The sequence below is a fragment of the Pithys albifrons genome, chromosome 25 (assembly GCF_047495875.1).
Source record: "Pithys albifrons albifrons isolate INPA30051 chromosome 25, PitAlb_v1, whole genome shotgun sequence".
Taxonomy (NCBI): domain Eukaryota; kingdom Metazoa; phylum Chordata; class Aves; order Passeriformes; family Thamnophilidae; genus Pithys; species Pithys albifrons.
Genome location: NC_092482.1, coordinates 3,060,814 through 3,077,425, shown reverse-complemented (window position 1 = coordinate 3,077,425; position 16,612 = coordinate 3,060,814). Strand labels below are relative to the sequence as shown.

The 16,612-nt window shown below is 63.3% G+C and overlaps 3 protein-coding genes across 4 annotated transcripts; 1 reads left to right on the top strand and 2 right to left on the bottom strand.

Annotated features, from left to right (window-relative positions):
• Positions 1-777: 777 nt before the first annotated feature.
• On the bottom strand, positions 778-4,715 carry SGCA (sarcoglycan alpha). Of its 2 annotated transcripts, none has more exons than XM_071577469.1 (9): positions 4,659-4,715; positions 3,950-4,102; positions 3,221-3,360; positions 3,064-3,136; positions 2,778-2,976; positions 2,083-2,245; positions 1,792-1,997; positions 1,595-1,621; positions 778-961 (listed from the first exon to the last, which is right to left on the bottom strand). In XM_071577469.1, the coding sequence occupies exons 1-9, from the start codon at positions 4,696-4,698 to the stop codon at positions 778-780; spliced, it is 1,185 nt and encodes a 394-aa protein (XP_071433570.1). In that variant the 5' UTR covers positions 4,699-4,715. The 2 variants fall into 2 exon arrangements, with proteins under 2 accessions (XP_071433570.1, XP_071433571.1); XM_071577470.1 differs by having other exon boundaries at positions 3,221-3,363; positions 4,659-4,713.
• A 240-nt stretch (positions 4,716-4,955) lies between these two features.
• Positions 4,956-6,375, bottom strand: LOC139682560 (proline-rich protein HaeIII subfamily 1-like). The gene is made up of 2 exons (XM_071577018.1): positions 5,890-6,375; positions 4,956-5,105 (listed from the first exon to the last, which is right to left on the bottom strand). Exons 1-2 carry the CDS (start codon positions 6,373-6,375, stop codon positions 4,956-4,958), a joined length of 636 nt encoding a protein of 211 aa, XP_071433119.1.
• On the top strand, positions 6,023-15,625 carry PPP1R9B (protein phosphatase 1 regulatory subunit 9B). Its single transcript, XM_071577354.1, has 10 exons — positions 6,023-7,782; positions 9,892-10,024; positions 10,138-10,258; positions 10,540-10,644; positions 10,982-11,117; positions 11,253-11,405; positions 11,482-11,535; positions 11,894-12,123; positions 13,073-13,169; positions 14,439-15,625. Exons 1-10 carry the CDS (start codon positions 6,475-6,477, stop codon positions 14,490-14,492), a joined length of 2,391 nt encoding a protein of 796 aa, XP_071433455.1. The 5' UTR covers positions 6,023-6,474; the 3' UTR covers positions 14,493-15,625.
• Positions 15,626-16,612: the final 987 nt, after the last annotated feature.

Sequence of the window (16,612 nt, the reverse complement as noted above, 5' to 3'; positions counted from 1 at the left end):
GCCCCACTCCCCAGTGGGCTCAGGCAGGACCTCCACAGCACTGAGGGGGCTGCTCTGGCCCCGGGATGAGCCCTCAATGCTGCCGTTCTCTGGCCCATCAATGGGTCTCCTTGTTCCTCCCCAACCCCCGTGTTTTCCTAACCCCCACCTTGGCGCCTGCCCCGTGCGAGGGGGGGTGTGTGTGCTGCGGTGAAAGAGGCTCTTTCTTTGGAGGGGCTGGGCTGGGGGGACCCCCTGGGGGGGCCGGGGAGGGGTTATGGGGGTGCTGAGTGGGATATTCAGGTCTACGCAGCACAGACAAAGGATCTGGGAGCTCTGGGAGAGATCCTGCTGGACACAGACACCCAGGTGAGATGGGGGGACATTGGGGTGTCACTGTGGGTCTCTGGGAGTGTGTTCCCCCTTTTGTCCTTATTCCCATCCCCATCCTGCTCCCCTTTCCCTCCACAGGGCTGAGGGATACACAGAGTGACCCCAACCCTTATGTGGGTTGTGACTGGAGCAGGGTAGGTACCCCAAAATCTGCCCCATAAATAAAGCAGAAAAGCCTCATTTCATCACTGAATAATCAATTTATCCACCAAAATTCACCCCAAAATCCTCCAGGCAACAGCCTGAAAACAGGCAGAGCCCAGTCAGAAGAGTGACTACCTATCTGGCTACGCTGTGCCCATTGCCAGGCTTTTGTCCCCCCAAAAACCCATCAGGACACTCCTTTCTTATCCCTGGGATTGTCCTGTTCCCCCTGGCATCACCCTGATGGCACCTGGGTGCCCCTCACTGCGGGAGGAGGGGGACACGGGCCCCGTCCCGGGGGCTGGGCATGGGGTTGATGCGCTGCCCGGTGCGGACGTTGAACATGGGCAGGGTGGAAAGGGGCCGTGGCACGTCCCGGCTCCCGGCCATGTGCCGCAGCTCCTCCGTGTCCCCGTGGATGGTGGTGTGGTGGACCAGCTGGATGCTGAGGGGGGAAGGAGAATGGGGTGATGCACCCCCTGTTCTCACCTGGGTCCCCTTGGGGAGAGGGTTGTAGGGGTTTGATGCCCCATTATTAGGGTTTGTTTCCTGTTGTTGGGGTCTTCACACTCATCATTTGGGCTCAGCCCCCAAAATTGGGGTCTACACCCCATCATTTGGGTCTACATCCCATCACTGGGGTCTACTCCCCCAACTTTGGGGTCTGGACCCATCATTAGGGTCTGCTCCCCATCATCAGGGTGTGCATCCCATCATTGGGGTCTGCCCCCCTCTCCAGGATCTGCCCTCCTTCCCAGGGTCCTCCTCCCTGCTGTTGATTCCTGAGGATATTGGAGAAGTAAAGCAGCTCCTGTGCTCCAACCTGTGTCTCAGGGGGATTACTGGGGGGCACCAAGGGGTGGGGAGGGGAGAAGGGGGGCTGGGGCGACCTTTTGGGGTGGGGGGAAGCCTTTAGGTGCCACCACCTCCATGACACCCCCCAAAAAGCCAATGGCTCCCTGTCCCCCTCTCCTCTACTTTCCCATCCCCATGCCTGACCACAACAAAGGCCCCCAAAGCAGCCCCCCCAAACAGCCCCCCAGCACTGCCATAGCTTGGTCTGGGTGCCAGGACTTACTCAGACGTCTGCAAATCCCGTTTGTGCCTACAAAACAGGGGAAAAAAGAAAAATTGCTAATTATGATGAGAAGGGCTCTCACCACCCCTGGGTTGTCCTGGGGTAGTGATGGCCAGGGAAGGGGCACCCAGCCTGGGGTGCCCATGCCCTGACTGAGGTAGGGGAGATCCCCACCCTGAGTGTGACCCCCAACTCACACTCCCTCCCTGCGGCAGCACATGAGGTGGCCCAGGAGCAGACAGAGCAGCGCAGCCACCGCCAGTGGCACCAGCAGCGTCACCAGGAACCCAGGCAGCAGGTCCTGGGGGGGCACCTCGGTGGGGGGCTGGAAACCCCCATCGTCTTCCAGCACCCCGGACCCCCAAACTGGCCCTGGTGTTGTGGGGCTGGGCCAGACCTGCAGCTGCAATGGGGCTGGTGGTGATTAGGAGGGATGGGGGGTCCCCATTGGGGGTGTTGTGTGAGGTGGGGGGGCACATGGGTCTCACCAGGGTGAGGTTGCACCAGCGGATGGAGAAGTGGGGGGCGAAGGTGTCGTAGCAGGAGGCGAGGGGCTGCTGGCCCAGGCTGCAGCGGAAGCGGCTCTGCGGGGACACGGCTGACTCCAGGCACGGCGAGAAGGGGCCATGAGAGCCCACCTTGACATACACCCTGTGGTGGAAGCGGCCCCCAAAACCCACCCATGGTGAGAAGGGGCCATTGAGAGCCCACCTTCACATACACCTTGTAGTGGATATGGGGCCCCAAACCCCACCCATGGTGAGAAGGGGTTGTGAGAGTCCACCTTCACATACACCCAGAGGTGTATATGGGGCCCCAAACCCCACCCATGGTGAGAAGGGGCCATGAGAGTCCACCTTCACATACACCCTGGGGTGGAAGTGGCCCCCAAAACCCACCCACGGTGAGGAGGGGCCATGGGAGCCCACCTTCACATACACCCAGAGGTGTATATGGGTCCCCAAAACCCACCCATGGTGAGAAGGGGCCATGGGAGCCCACCTTCATGTACACCTTGCTGTGGAAGTGGCCCCAAAAACCCAGCCATGGCCAGAAGACACCATGGGAACCCACCATCACGTACTCCCTGAAGGACAGGGTGCACTGGCTGGAGGTGACCCCCAAAAAACACACATAGGGAGGCTGAGGGTCTGCCCAGGAGCACCCCCAGCCCTGCCCGTACCCCTCCTTGCGCCCCTCGATGGGCAGTGGGACACGCCCACCCCGGTCCAGGGCAGAGGTGATGTTGATGACCTGGAGGTCTCCCCGTTCCCAGACGCCGGCTGAGGCCGTCAAGAACATCTCCTGCACAGCCTCCGGCAGCAGCTCCTCCACATTCCTGTTCCCCACCAGGAACTCACCCTGGTACGGGGGGTCCCCACCTGTGGGGGACACACAGCACCCATGGGGACACCCCTCGCCCATTCCAGGCAGCATCATGGTGCAATTTGGGGGTGCTCAGCCCTCACCTGGCGCGGGGATGACGGTGATGAGGAGGCGCTGGGACACCGTGGCGTAGGTGTGGCGGTTGTACGCCAGCACCTGCAAGGAGAGGGGACACCCCTGAAGAGGCCACCCCTTCCTGTGTCAGCCCAGAAATGAGGAGGTGTGAGGGTGGGCACCTACCTCGATGGTGTGGGTGCCCACCTCGGCGGCCGTGGGGCAGCCGTACAGGTAGCCAGGCTGGCGGGGGTCCCGCTGGATGTACCGCAGCCACCGCGGCAGGTCTGGGTGGTCCTGGAGGTGGGCTTGGAAGGTGATGGGGGCTGCTGGGACACAGATGGGTGGGGAGGGACATGTGGACATCACATGCTGTGATGGGGGTGGACCCCCGCCTGAAAAGTCCTTTCTTATCCAACGGGTTCCCAGAAGGAAACAGGGAGGGTTCCTGAGGGTTCTCCTCCCATTTTTTAGCTGAGTAATCTCAAATGAAGACCCTCAATGATGCTCCAGGAGGGTTTAACTGCTCAGGGGTTCCCAAATGAGTGGAACATGGGGGGGGGGGGGGATGGAGGGTCAGATGGGAGGATGGAGGGAGGGCAGGATGGATGGAGAGAGGGATGGAGGGTGGGATGGGATAGATGGAGGATGGGGTAGATGGAGTGATGGGGGGACAGGACGGGATAGAAGGATTGATGGATTGAGGGAAGGAGAGAGGGAGGATGAAAGGGAGGGACGGAGGGAAGAGTGGAGGGATGGATGGATGGGGGGATGGATGGATGGATAGACAGATGGATAGATAGACAGATGGATGAATAGACAGATGGCCTAGCTGGGCTGGTGCCTGGTGGGGAGCAGTAGCCAATGCAACCCCTAACAGTTCCACCCCCCATGTCCTCCCATGCTGGCTCTCACCATCATCATCCTCACTCCCACTGGAAAAGGCCTCCTGGAACAGCTCCGGCTCCAGCTCATGGACAAAGATGACTCCAGTCTCAGAGGACATGCGGTGGTCAGGAAGGACATGGTGGTCGGGGAGGGTGGCCTGGGACCCCCTCAGGGCCATGGCTGTGACCACACACAGGGCTGGAGCCGGGGCTGGGGACGTGGCTCCTCCCTGCCTTGCTTTCCCCATTGCCCAGAGACCTCAGGACAAGCCACAGGTGCCCACAGACCCCCTGGGACAGAAACATGTCCCTGCAATGCCAAGTGTCCCAAGGCAGAGGGGGAGATATATTTAGGAGGGGATGGGAAAGGGACAGGATGGGGACAGAGACTGGGATGGGGACAGAAGTAGCGGATGGGCCCAGGGATGGGCAGGGGACAGGGTTAGGGACAGAAGCAGAATGGGGACAGGGACAGGGATGGGGCCAGCACCTTTCCTTTCTCTGGCCCTGTCACACCGAGGTCCCACTCAGCGTCCTCCACCCTGTCCCAAGCCCAGCTGGCACCCAGCACAGGATGGCTTTATTTAGCTCTGTCACGTCCCAGCCCCCCCTGTCCTCTCCCACTTGCACCCCCATGCCCACCCCACTCTGGGGGTCCCCTCTCCCCTCCCTCCCTGCTGGGGATCCCCCAGGCCCGGCCGTGTCCCCCTGGGTGGGGTGACAGGGCTGCCACTCGCCTGCCAGCACCCAGAGCCGGAGCAGCTCCGGGACCTCCATCTTCGCCAGCGCTGGGAATGGGGCCAGGGCTGATTGACAGAGGCAGCAGGGGCTGTCCAGGATAGGGGGGGCCCCCCACAGGGGACATCCTGCCACAGTCACCTCTTGCCACCAAGGCACGGAGCACTGGGGCAGAATCCTGCAAACAGCCCCCAAAATATCCCCTGACCTATGAAGGAACAAGGGGAGCAGCATCGCAGGCCCCACGCCAGGACCCCCGGCCTGAGCTTCCCTTCCTGCCGCCCTGAGTGGAGGTGTCAGAGGGGATGGGCAGCACCCCCAGAACGGATATAGGAGGACAGAAAGTAAATGGGGGACACCACCGGATACTTGGAGGTGGGGGGGGCTTCAGACATGGGCATGTGGGGGTCTTCAGGCGGGGGGAGCAATGGGGACATGTGGTAAAACTGAGGGGACACAGGGAGAGGAGTGGAGGGGACACAGGGACAGACCTGGGAGGGGCACAGGGGCAGGATGGGGGGACATGGGTATAAATTTGTGGGGATCAGATGGAGGGATGTGCTTAAAAACTTGGGAGGGGTGTAGGAATAAACTTGGGGGGAATATGGGGACAGGATGGGAGGATACAGGGACAGGATGGGGGGACACGGGGACAAACTCGAGGGGACATGGGGCCAGGATGGGGGGAGATGTGGGGACAGGATGGGAGCAGATGTAGGGGAGGGTCCAGGGGGTGTGAATACAAAACTGGGGGGTACAGGGACAGGACCGAGGGGACACGGGGACCAGCCTGGGGGCCATGGGGACACAACTGGGGGGACACAGGAGCAGAATCAGCCAGACATGGTGGGGGGCAGAGCTGGGAGGGGACACTCGGGGACAGAACTTGGGGGGGGACAAATGGGGACAGAGCTGGGACGGAGACACACAGGGATGGAGCTGGAGGGACACGCTGGGGGGTGACACGTGGGGACAGAGCTGGGGGGTGACACGCGAGGACGGAGCTTGGGTGGGGACATACAGGGACAGAGCTGGGGGGACACACGGAGACAGAGCTGGGGTGGGGACACACAGGGACGGAGCTGGGGGGCGAGACGCTGAGGGGTGACACGCGGGGACAGAGCTGAGGGGGACACGGGGACGGTGCTTGGAGACACACAGGGACAGAGCTGGGGGGACACACGGGGACGGCGCTTGGGGACACACAGGGACAGAGCTGGGGGGACACACGGGGACGGCGCTTGGGGACACACAGGGACAGAGCTGGGGGGTGGCAGCAGCGGCCGAGCCGGCGGGGGGGGACCCACACTGCACAGCGCGGATGCTGCGGGGGGGACACGCCGCAGGGAGGGGACCCCCGGGCGGGCGCGGGGAGGGGACCGCAGGGGAAGCGGCGGCTTTGGCGGGGGGTCCCCATGTCCGGGCTGCGGCGGCGGCGGCGCTGAGGCCGAAGCGCGGCGGTGAGGAAGAGGAAGAGCGAGCGCCGCTAAGACCCAGAGGGCTCTGCGGGCAGCGGGGCGGGCAGAGCGCAGGCAGCGGCGGCGGCGGCGGCTCCATCACCAGCCACAGAGAAAGGGGAAGAGGAGGAGGAGAAGGCAGAGGAAGGAAGAAGGGCCGTGGCCCGCCGGGGATGGCCATGGCCTGACGGCGCCTGGCAGCAGCCGGGCGGTGCAGGTGTGCCCGCGGCCGCCCCCCCGGCGGCAGCGCCCTGCCCATGCCGCTGTGAAGCCGGCGAGGGGCCGCGGCGGGAGCGGGGGCTCGGCGGTGGCGGCGGCCAAGAGCGATGCGGCGGGCAGGCCCGGCGGCGGCGGCGGAATGCTGAGGACGGAGGCAGGCGGAGGGGCGGCCGCCGGCGGGGGTGCCCCCTCCCCCGGCGGGGCGGCGGGCGGCGGGGGGCTGCGCAGCGCGTCCCCGCACCGGAACGCCTACGAGGCCACCATCCAGGCCCTGGCGCCCACCACAAAGGAGGCCGACGGCGAGGAAGGCAAGAAGAGCCGGGGTAAGAAGTATGGCTCCAACGTGCATCGGATCAAGAACATGTTCCTGCAGATGGGGACGGCGCCCGGCCCCGAGGGCGCCTGCGACCTGGCCAAGGCCAAGGAGAAGCCGGTGCGGCTCTCCCTGCCCCGCGCCGGCAGCCTCAGCGACACCATGGACCAGGGCAGCCTCCTCAAGCTGGGCACCAGTGTCTCGGAGCGGGTCAGCCGCTTCGACTCCAAGCCCGACAAGCCCTTCTCCAAGCTGCAGGAGACCCGCAAGATCTTCGAGAGGAGCCCGCAGGAGAAGGCCACCACCACCAAGCTCCTGCTCCGCAAGGAACGTGCCGGCTTCCAGGACCGCAAGCTGGACGTGGTGGTGAGGTTCAATGGCAGCACCGAGTCCCTGGACAAGCTGGACGCCGACGCCGTGTCGCCCACGGTCAGCCAGCTCAGCGCCGTCTTCGAGAAGGCCGATCTCCGGAACAACCTGCACAAGGCGCAGGGCAGAGCGGGAACGCCGCTCAACGCCAAGGTGGTGGGCAAGCGGCCTCGGGTCTTCGTGCCAAACGCCGAGGCCGGGCGCCCCGGTGATGGGCACCCTGCCCCGGCCCGTGCCAGGCCAACGGAGGAGGAGAAGGCACCGAGCAAGAGTGGGAGGCCGGTGGAGAAGGAACCGGCTGCCCCACGAGTGCAGGAGGTCTGCAAGATCAAGCCAGTGGAGGTGGAGGAGAGTGGAGAGGGCGAGGATGAGGAGGAGGAGGCAACGGCGGTGGTGGCGGCAGCGGGTGAAGAGGTGCCTGCGCCCCAACCGGTCAAGGGGGACGAGGGTCCGGCGGCCACCACCCCCCGGCTGGATGGGGGCTCGGGGGTGGCCGTGGGCGAGGAGGGCGTCAAGGGCGAGCGGGCGGAGGAGGGCGATGGCTACGAGGAGGCCAAGAAGGAGGACTTCTCCGAGGCGGACCTGGTGGACATAAGTGCCTACAGCGGGCTCGGGGAGGACTCAGGGGGCAGTGGGCTGGAGGAGGAGGAGGAGGCCGAAGGGCTGTATGAGCCCGAGTCGGGCTGTGTGGAGATCCCTGGGCTGTCTGAGGAAGAGGAGCCCGTCCCCAACCGCAAGATCCAGTTCAGCACGGCCCCCATCCAGGTGAGATGGCTGGGGATGGGGGGTGGCTGGGAGGAAGGTAGGCCAAAGTGAGGGGTACCCTAAGGGGAAGGGTATCTCAGGGTGAGGGGCAGCCCAGACCACCACAGAATCACCCCTTTGGTGGGGACAGAGAAGTGGGGTGGGAGTCTGTACCCTCATGCCCTGTGTCATCTGTGGACATGGCATTGGTCCTGGCCATGCTCTTGCACTGGTGGAACTGGGGCCTGGGCCTGGTGAATGAGCTGGCTAATGAAGGGCCATGCCCGGGCATGGTGGGGACCCCCTGCCCATGAAGGACCCCCAGGGGCTGGTGTGATGTGGACAGGTACCTGCTTGGGTGGACTGTGCCCAGTACCCAGTGCCAACCCCCAGCTGTGGCCAGGATGGGCCAAGACCCTCTCCATATTTAGGGTGAGGATGCCTAAAATATCTGTGTGTGAGGTGCTGGGCCACCCTTGGTCCTGGGCATCCCTTAGTGCCAGAACTCCTCCCAAACCGGGGGTCCCTGAGGACAAGGCAGTGATGGGGGGATGTGCCCCCCCCCCCGTGTGCCCAGCCTGGTGCACAGAACCGTTTGGGGAAGTGGAGGAAGGGGAAGTGCCTTGGCAGCATGGCCGGGTGGGCGGCATCGCCCGTGCACCCCCCGTTGCCCGGCAGGGATCCTGGCAGGGTTTGGGGTCCCCAGCCGGGATGCTCCCCTGCTGGTGGGGTGGGAGTAAAGGGGCCGTGCAGCTATTTTGGGGTGTTCTTTCCCGCACGGATCCCCCCGACCGCGGGAGCAGCCGTTGCTTTGTGCCGGAGCCACGTTATTTTTAGAGCCCCGGCCTATATTCTGGCTCTGAGTCAGAGCGGGTGGGTGGCCCCACCTGGGACAGGGGGACAAGGGACTGCCGTGGCCTGGACAGGGGACAGTGGTGGTTGTGTGCTGGGTGGCTGCACGTTGCAGGGGATCTTGCTCCTGTGGGAACAGGCCAGTCTGGCCCTGGGAATGGTGCTCTCACCAGGGATGCATTTTTGGGGTGCTCTGCTCACCCCAGTGCAGCCTTTTCTTTTACCCATGTCCCACCTCAGGGTGGTGATGGGGGTCCCACATGTGGGGAGGGATCCAGCTCCTGCCCAGGTATATGAGTGATGCTGAGCCCCCCAAACCCACTGTAGGGGTTGGAGACATTGGGGACCCCCACCTAGCCCAGCACTGGGGGCACACACTGCCAGCCCCTTCCCTCAGCTTCAGCTGCTTTTCCCTTGGAATCTACTCCAGGCTCCCCAGGATTCAAGGATGAGGTGGGGGGCACAGCATGGGGACATGTGCCCACAGCCCTCCAGGGACTTAATGTGGACAGGTACTCCTCCCTGTCACCCCTGGGTGCCACCTGAGTGGGTCCTGCCCATCTGTGGGTGTCACTGGTCTTTGTCCCCTGACACTCATCCCTAATACCCTTTGTGGCCAGGCTTTATCACCACGGTGTTATCCCTAATCCACTCGCTCTGGCGGCATTGAGGGGCCGGGGCCTCTCGAGGGACATCTGCCAGGCTCAGCCCCCGCCAGCCCCTCCCCAGCAGCCCCCAGGGTATGAGGACGTGGCACCCACTCCTTCTGGTTCCAGGCTAGGGACAGCATCCTGGTGGCACATCCAGCCTTGGCCAGGTTGGGTCTCAGAGTGCCCCAGGATGAGGTTCAGTGTCCCCAGAGATTGGACAGGGATTTGGTGCAGGAGGGTTTGGGGATGCCTCACAACAAGGATCAACATCCCCAGGGATCTGAGGTGCCCCATCCTTCTATCTATCCTCCATTTCCATCCATTCTTCCATGCATTCCTCTACCCAACCCTTCCTTCCTTCCACTCATTCTTCCATCCATCCATCCATCCATCCATCCATCCATCCATCCATCCATCCATCCAAACTTCTCTCCCAGAACCACCTCCATACCCTTTGTCCTTCCTCAAACTCCCCCTCATTCCGTGACATGACCTGGGTGGGGGATTCTCCAGTGTCTCAGTACCAACCCCTGCCCGTGCCTGGGGCTACCCCCACCTCAGGATGCCTCTTGCTGTGGGTGTTTATGATGTTTTCCCACCTGACTGAGCAGCTGCCTCGTCCCACCAGGTGTTCAGCACTTACTCAAACGAGGACTACGACCGCCGCAATGAGGATGTCGACCCCATGGCCGCCTCGGCCGAGTATGAGCTGGAGAAGAGGGTGGAGAGACTCGACCTCTTCCCCGTGGAGCTGGAGAAAGGTGAGTCCTCACCCCATCCTGCACCCCAAGACTCCTGTGGGACCTTGGAGGTGACTCTGTGGTGTTGGGTGGCCACGACTGACTCGCCAGGACGTGTCTCTCTGTTTCCACAGACTCCGAAGGGTTGGGGATCAGCATCATTGGGATGGGAGCAGGGGCCGACATGGGCCTGGAGAAACTGGGAATCTTTGTCAAGACGGTGACGGAAGGAGGGGCGGCCCACCGGGATGGCAGGTATGGGCTGGAGGGGCCCACCTGTATGGCTGGTCCGGGCTTGGGTGGTGGTGGAGGAGATGGTGTGGGAGCAGGCACATGGTCCGGATGTTCTCTGGGGTGGAGGAGCAGGCAGATGATCCTGGTGTTCCCAAGATGGGAACAGGCAGATGGTCCAGCTGTTCCCTGTAGTGGGAGCAGAGACATGGTCCAGATGTTCCCTGGTGTGGGAGCAGATGTTCCCAGGTGTTCCCCAGGATGGGGAAGGTGTGGCCCTATCGTGACAGTCCCCTTGTCCCCAGGATCCAGGTGAACGATCTGATTGTGGAGGTGGATGGCACCAGCTTGGTGGGGGTGACACAGAGCTTTGCTGCCTCCGTCCTCAGGAACACCAAGGGCCGTGTCCGGTAAGACCTGGGTCTGGAAGGTTTGGGGGCTGGGAGATGCCCACAGTCTGTGCTCTGAGACCCTTGCCCCATAACCTGTCCCCAGGGCACCCCTGTTCCTTGGCTGGGCTGTCCCCCTGCCCCAAAGCACCACTGCCCCTCAGTCCTTGTGCCCACTGCCTGTGCTGTGCCACCCTAGTGCCCCCCAAAATGCCACCAACTCCTCCACAGCCCCCATAATGCCTCCTAAACCCACTACTCTCAGGAGAACTGCAGGGGTGTCCTTCAACTGTGTCTCCTACACTGTCCCCAAGCCCCCTGTGCCTGCTGACCCCTTCTGTGCCCCGCTGTGCCCCAGGTTCCTGATCGGGCGGGAGAAGCCGGGGGAGCAGAGCGAGGTGGCCCAGCTGATCCAGCAGACCCTGGAGCAGGAGCGGTGGCAGCGGGAGATGATCGAGCAGCGCTACACCCAGTACACCGAGGATGATGAGGAGGTGAGGGGCCAGCGCCCACCCAAGGGGACACACACAAGGGACCCCCCATGAGATACGGGACTGGTGATGCCGTTTCCCCAGGTGGGATGGGGTGGGGGTGCCAGGTTGGAGGTGCCAGCACTGTGTCCTCCACAGACGGGTGAATATGCCACGGACGAGGAGGAGGAGATGAGCCCCATGTTCCCCAGTGGGGAGATGGCCATCGAGGTGTTCGAGCTGGCTGAGAACGAGGACACGCTGTCCCCAGTGGAGATGGACCCCGAAAAGCTGGTGCACAAGTTCAAGGAGGTGAGGAGGGGCTGGGGGAGTGGTGGGTGCCCACACGTGTGTGCCCACCCCATGCCCACACTGGCCCTTCCTGCAGCTCCAGATCAAACATGCCGTCACCGAGGCTGAGATCCAGCAGCTCAAGAGGAAGGTGAGTGGGGGTCCCAGCTACCCATGGGTAGGGGCACACCCTGACATCTCCCCTGGCACCCCTGGCTCTTCATCTCCACCATCCTCTTCGAGTTCCTCACATCTCTCCCATGCCCTGCACGTGCCATGCCATGTCTTGCCTGCTCCTTAGCTTGCCATGTCATGCCAACCTCTGCCATGTCATGTCTGTTCCCTGTTCATGCCATACTTTGCCATGCCACACCATTCTGGCTTCCTGGCTGTGCCATGCCATGTCATGCCACATCATGTCATGTCATGCCTGCTCCCTGGTCATGCTGTGACATGCCATGCCATGCCATATCCTGCTCCCTGACTCTGCCATGCTGTGCCATCCCCAGCTGCAGTGCCTGGAGCAGGAGAAGGCACGCTGGCGGGCAGAGAAGGCCCAGCTGGAACAGAGCGTGGAGGAGAACAAGGAGCGAATGGAGAAGCTGGAAGGGTACTGGATGGAGGCACAGAACCTCTGCCAGGCTGTGGATGAGCACCTTAAGGAGACTCAGGCCCAGTACCAGACCCTGGAGCGCAAGTACAGCAAGGCCAAGAGGCTCATCAAGGAGTACCAGCAGAAGTGAGGGCAGCACCCACCCCATACCCATCCTCCCCCAGGCACCCTGTGTCCACCTGGGCATGAACCCATCCCCTGGGATCTGACCTCTCCCTGGGCACCCTGGTCCCTGGGAACAGACCATGTCTTTGGGCTGAGCCATCCCCTGGGCACGGATCCATCCCTGGGGCACCATCTCTTGTCCCAGCACCCCCTGTCCCTGGGCACAAACTGTGCAATCGGTCACAAATATTCCCTGGGCATGGACCCAACCCCAGAGCACCAGACCCCTTCCTATGCACCCCCAGTCTCCTGGGTACAGACCATGTCCTTGGTGTGGACCCCTTCCTGGGGCTCTGACTCCTCCATGGGCACCCTTTGTCCTTGGCACAAACAATCCTTTGGGGAGAAACACATCCCTGGGGTGTCAAGTTCTTCCTGGGCACACTCTGTCCCTGAGCAGGGACCTTCCACTGGACAGGGACTCATCCCTGGGGAACCAGCTCCATCCTGGGCATGAACCATACCTTGGGAAGAGACCTGCCCCTTGACATAGATCCATCCCTGGGGCACCAAATCCTTCCTGAATAACCTTTGTTCCCTTGGTATGGAACCATGCAGAGACCTTCCTTGTGACATGGATCCATCAAGACATGGATGGGGCTTGGAGCAACCTGGTCTAGTGAAAGCTGGAAAACCCTGCCCCATGGCAGAGGGTGGAATGAGATGATCTTTAAGGTCTCTTCCAACCTATACTATTCCATGATTTGGTGATTCCATGGTCCCTGGGGCACCAGCTCCTTCCTGTGCTTCCCTCATTCCCTGGGCATAGCCCATCCTTTGGGAGATCTCTGGGCATCATCATCCCACTAAACCAAGGGGGTCCCAGGATCCCCCCTGCCCTGGCCACCCTCCCCGGGGTCTCCCCAGTGCTGGGTGGGGGGGACATGCACCCACCCACCAATTCCCACAGGGAGATCGAGTTCCTGAAGAAGGAGACGGCGCAGCGACGGGTGCTGGAGGAGTCGGAGATGGCGCACAAGGAGGAGATGGAGAAGCTGCAGGAGAAGGTGGGCACCGGGCGCCGGGACGCGGGGTGTCCCTGAGCCGCCAGGCGCCGCCCGGCCACGCCGCTCCCGCCGCGCCGCCACCGCGGCACTGTCACCGATGGATCGCGGGGGATCTGCTCGGCCGCCGGATCCCGCGCCGGGTGGGCGTGGAGCTGCCTGGGGCGCTGGCTCCCTCTGGACTGAGCTATGGCCGCTGGATCCCGCTCTGGATCACGGGGGATCTGCTTTGGGCTCCCACGGGACTGTGCCGGAGTGCAGCGGATCTGCCAACACCCGGCCCTCCTCCCGGCACTGGATCCCACACTGGATTGCAGGGGATCTGCCTGGGCTTTGGGCCACAGCAGATCCTGCTTCAGGGTCTGACATGCTGTAACAGATCGAAAGGGATCTCCTTGGGCACCAGATCCCAGGCTGCTTGCATGGGATCTTGCAGTGGATCCCAGTAGAGCATCCCACGTGATCCTGTTGGGAGCCGGATCCCATGCTGGTCATGCTGGATCCCCCAACAGACCCCACTGGATTCCATGCCAGCCACACTGGATCCCTGCCAGTGGTGGGACCAGAGCTGTATGGGGGCACAGTGGATTCTCTATGGGGTCACCAGATCCCACATGGGGTCACCACATCCCAAAGGATCCTGCCTGGGGGTCTGCCGTAGGTCACAGCATTGAGGGGGGTGGCCTCTGCCTGGCTGGGGGGCACCAGGGCACAGCGGGGATGTCCCTGACACCCAGCACAGACCACTCATGCACCCACCTCCATCACCTCCAAAACAGCCCCAACATCCCACACAGACTCGCCCACTGCCTGCCTGCAGCCCCCCTCCCCATCCTTGTGCCTCAATTCCTGCCCCCCTCCCCATCGTACCCCCAGTCTGCCCCCCTGTTCCTGCCCCACTTCCACCCGTCTCTGTGCCCTGGCCTAGTGTCCTCATCCTCCCCACATCTCTGTGCCCCAATCCCTGTTCCCCAAGTCCCAGCCTTCCCTCCAGCCCCGTGCCCCTCTGTACCATCCCCCTGCCTTCCTCCTCCTCATTCCCACCACCCCATGTCTCTTCCTGTCCCAGCACCACCATGTCCCCCAGTCCCATCCATTCCCCTCAGTCCTGTCCCCTCATCTCCATTTTCCTACCCCTGTATCCTCATCCTGTCCCCTCATCCCTGTGTCCCCCCATCACAAGTTCACACCCATGTCCCCGTGTCCCCCCATCCCTGTGTGTGCCCCCCCCGGCCCCCCCCGCTGAGACCTCTCCCCTTTGCTGTTTTTCAGATCTCCGAACTGGAGGCCAAGCTGCAGACTTTGAAAAATTCCAACCCGACTTAAACCACCCTCAAACCACAGCGATTTCAGGGCGGGGGGCCCCCCCCTCTCCTCCCCAGCCCCCCCCAGCCCTTCCCCCTGCCCCTTCCCCACCTCTTCCCCACCAGGGAGGAGATGAGACACCCACCAAGGCCTCCTGGTGCCCCCCACTCCCCCCATGGGGGCACAGACAGCGGGGGGAGGAGTCTCTCACAGAGGGGGGTTTTGGGGGGGACACCCCACGTTCGTGTCTGTGTCCAGTGTGAGTCTCGTGGTGACGTGATGGACCGATGGGGGGGGCACAGCTCCCCCCCAGGCCTCCCCCCTCCCCTTGACATGACCCCCCTGCCCTTGGACACAGAGCTGGTACCCTGGTTGGACACTGGGGGGTGGCAACAGGACAATGCCCCCCTCAGATGTGAGCCATATTGAGGGGGTACGCTGAAACCCCCCCCAATTCCCCAGCTCCTTCCCTTGGGACTCACCTGGAGCAAGGGTTGGGGGGGCTGGTTGCCTTGTTCCCTCCCCACCCCTCACGGACTCACCCCCAGCCCCACCACGAGGTGCTCCCCTCGGGTTTGGTGCCTGGGACCATCGCCATGGAGGGGGGACCCCAAGTGCCCCCTCTCCGACTCCCCTTCAGTGCCACCATCGCCGGGCAGGAGGGACCCCCTCTAGCCTTTGCCAATCCCCTGCAGCAGGATGGGTGGGGGGCACTAGCCCCACTGCCCCTCCCAGGAATGGAGGGGCTGCCTGGCACCCCACTGTGGGGGCATGGCTGGGGGGTGCTCCCAGTGCCCCTCCCAGCACCCGCCACTACCCTCTCCGAGCCCGGGGCTTTTGCCTTCCCTGGGTGAGGGGAACACACGAGGGTCCCCCTCCAGGGTGGGGACAATGCCCTCACCCCCTCTAACTGTAAATAACCCCCCCAAATCACAGTATTTCTCTGGGGCTGGGACACCCCCCACCACTGGCCACCCCCAGCCGGGTCGGGGGGGATCTCACCCCCTCGGCTCAGGGGGGAACCCCTTTATTTTTCATTTCTATTTTGCCCCCCCCCCGCCCCGAAGTACCGAGTCTCCGACAGTAACTGGATGTGGGGGCAGCTGGGAGCCAGAACTGGTTATACTGGGAGTGGGAGGCGGGGGGGCACTCGGGGTGGGAGGGGTTGGGGGGTCCGACTGGATTGGAGCCACTTGGGGAGGGGGGGTGATATTTAAGGGGGGGTCGGGGAGCGCGAGCCCCGGGGGGGGCCGGGGTTATTTAATCTCACACGTGTACCTGTGGGTGTATATACTATATATAATGTACCTATGTATGTACTGGTCCTCGTTTTGTAACGCAGCGTCCGCGGTCCCCCCACCCCATAAACACGGCCTCGGCCTCCCCCCGCCTCCTTCTGCCGGCGGATGGGTCTGGGGGGCTTGGGGGCCAATGGGGGGACTGGGAAGGATGGGAGGAATAGGGAGGACTGGAAGTGACTGGGGGTCATGGGGAGGAGTGGGAAGGATGGAGGGCACTGGGAAGGATGGGGTAGTGAGGATGGGGGATACTGGGCGGAGTGGGGAGAGTTGGGGACACTGAGGGGACTGAGGCAAATGGGGACACTGGGGAGAGTGGGAGGGATTGGGGCGGAACTGGGGAGAGTGGGAAGAATTGGGGGGAATGGGCAGGATGGAGGCATTAAGAGGAATGGAAGGGATTGAGGGGAAATGGGGAAGTGGGGAGGACTGGGGCGAGTGGGCAGGATGGGGGGGGGGGCACAGGGAGGAGTGAGCAGCATGTGGGGGTCATTGGGAAGGGTGGGGGGGATTTCGGAGCACTGGGCAGGATGGGGGTCACCGGTGTGTCCGTGCCCGGTGTCCCGGTGCCCGGCCGGTCGCTGTCCGTTCAGCACCGCCGTGTGTGCATGTCTGTCCCTCCGTGCCCGGTGTCCCGGTGCCCCCCCCGTCGCTGTCCGTTCAGCACCCCCTTGCCAGATGCCCCCCCGTGCGCCCCATCGCTGTCCATTCAGCATCCCTTTGCCCCTCCCTTGCCCTCCATCGCTGTCCATTCAGCATCCTCGTGCCCCCCCCGTGCCCGGTGCCCCCCCCCCCCCCGTTATCCGTTCAGCACCGGCCTCGCTCCGGGCGGGGCTGTCCCCG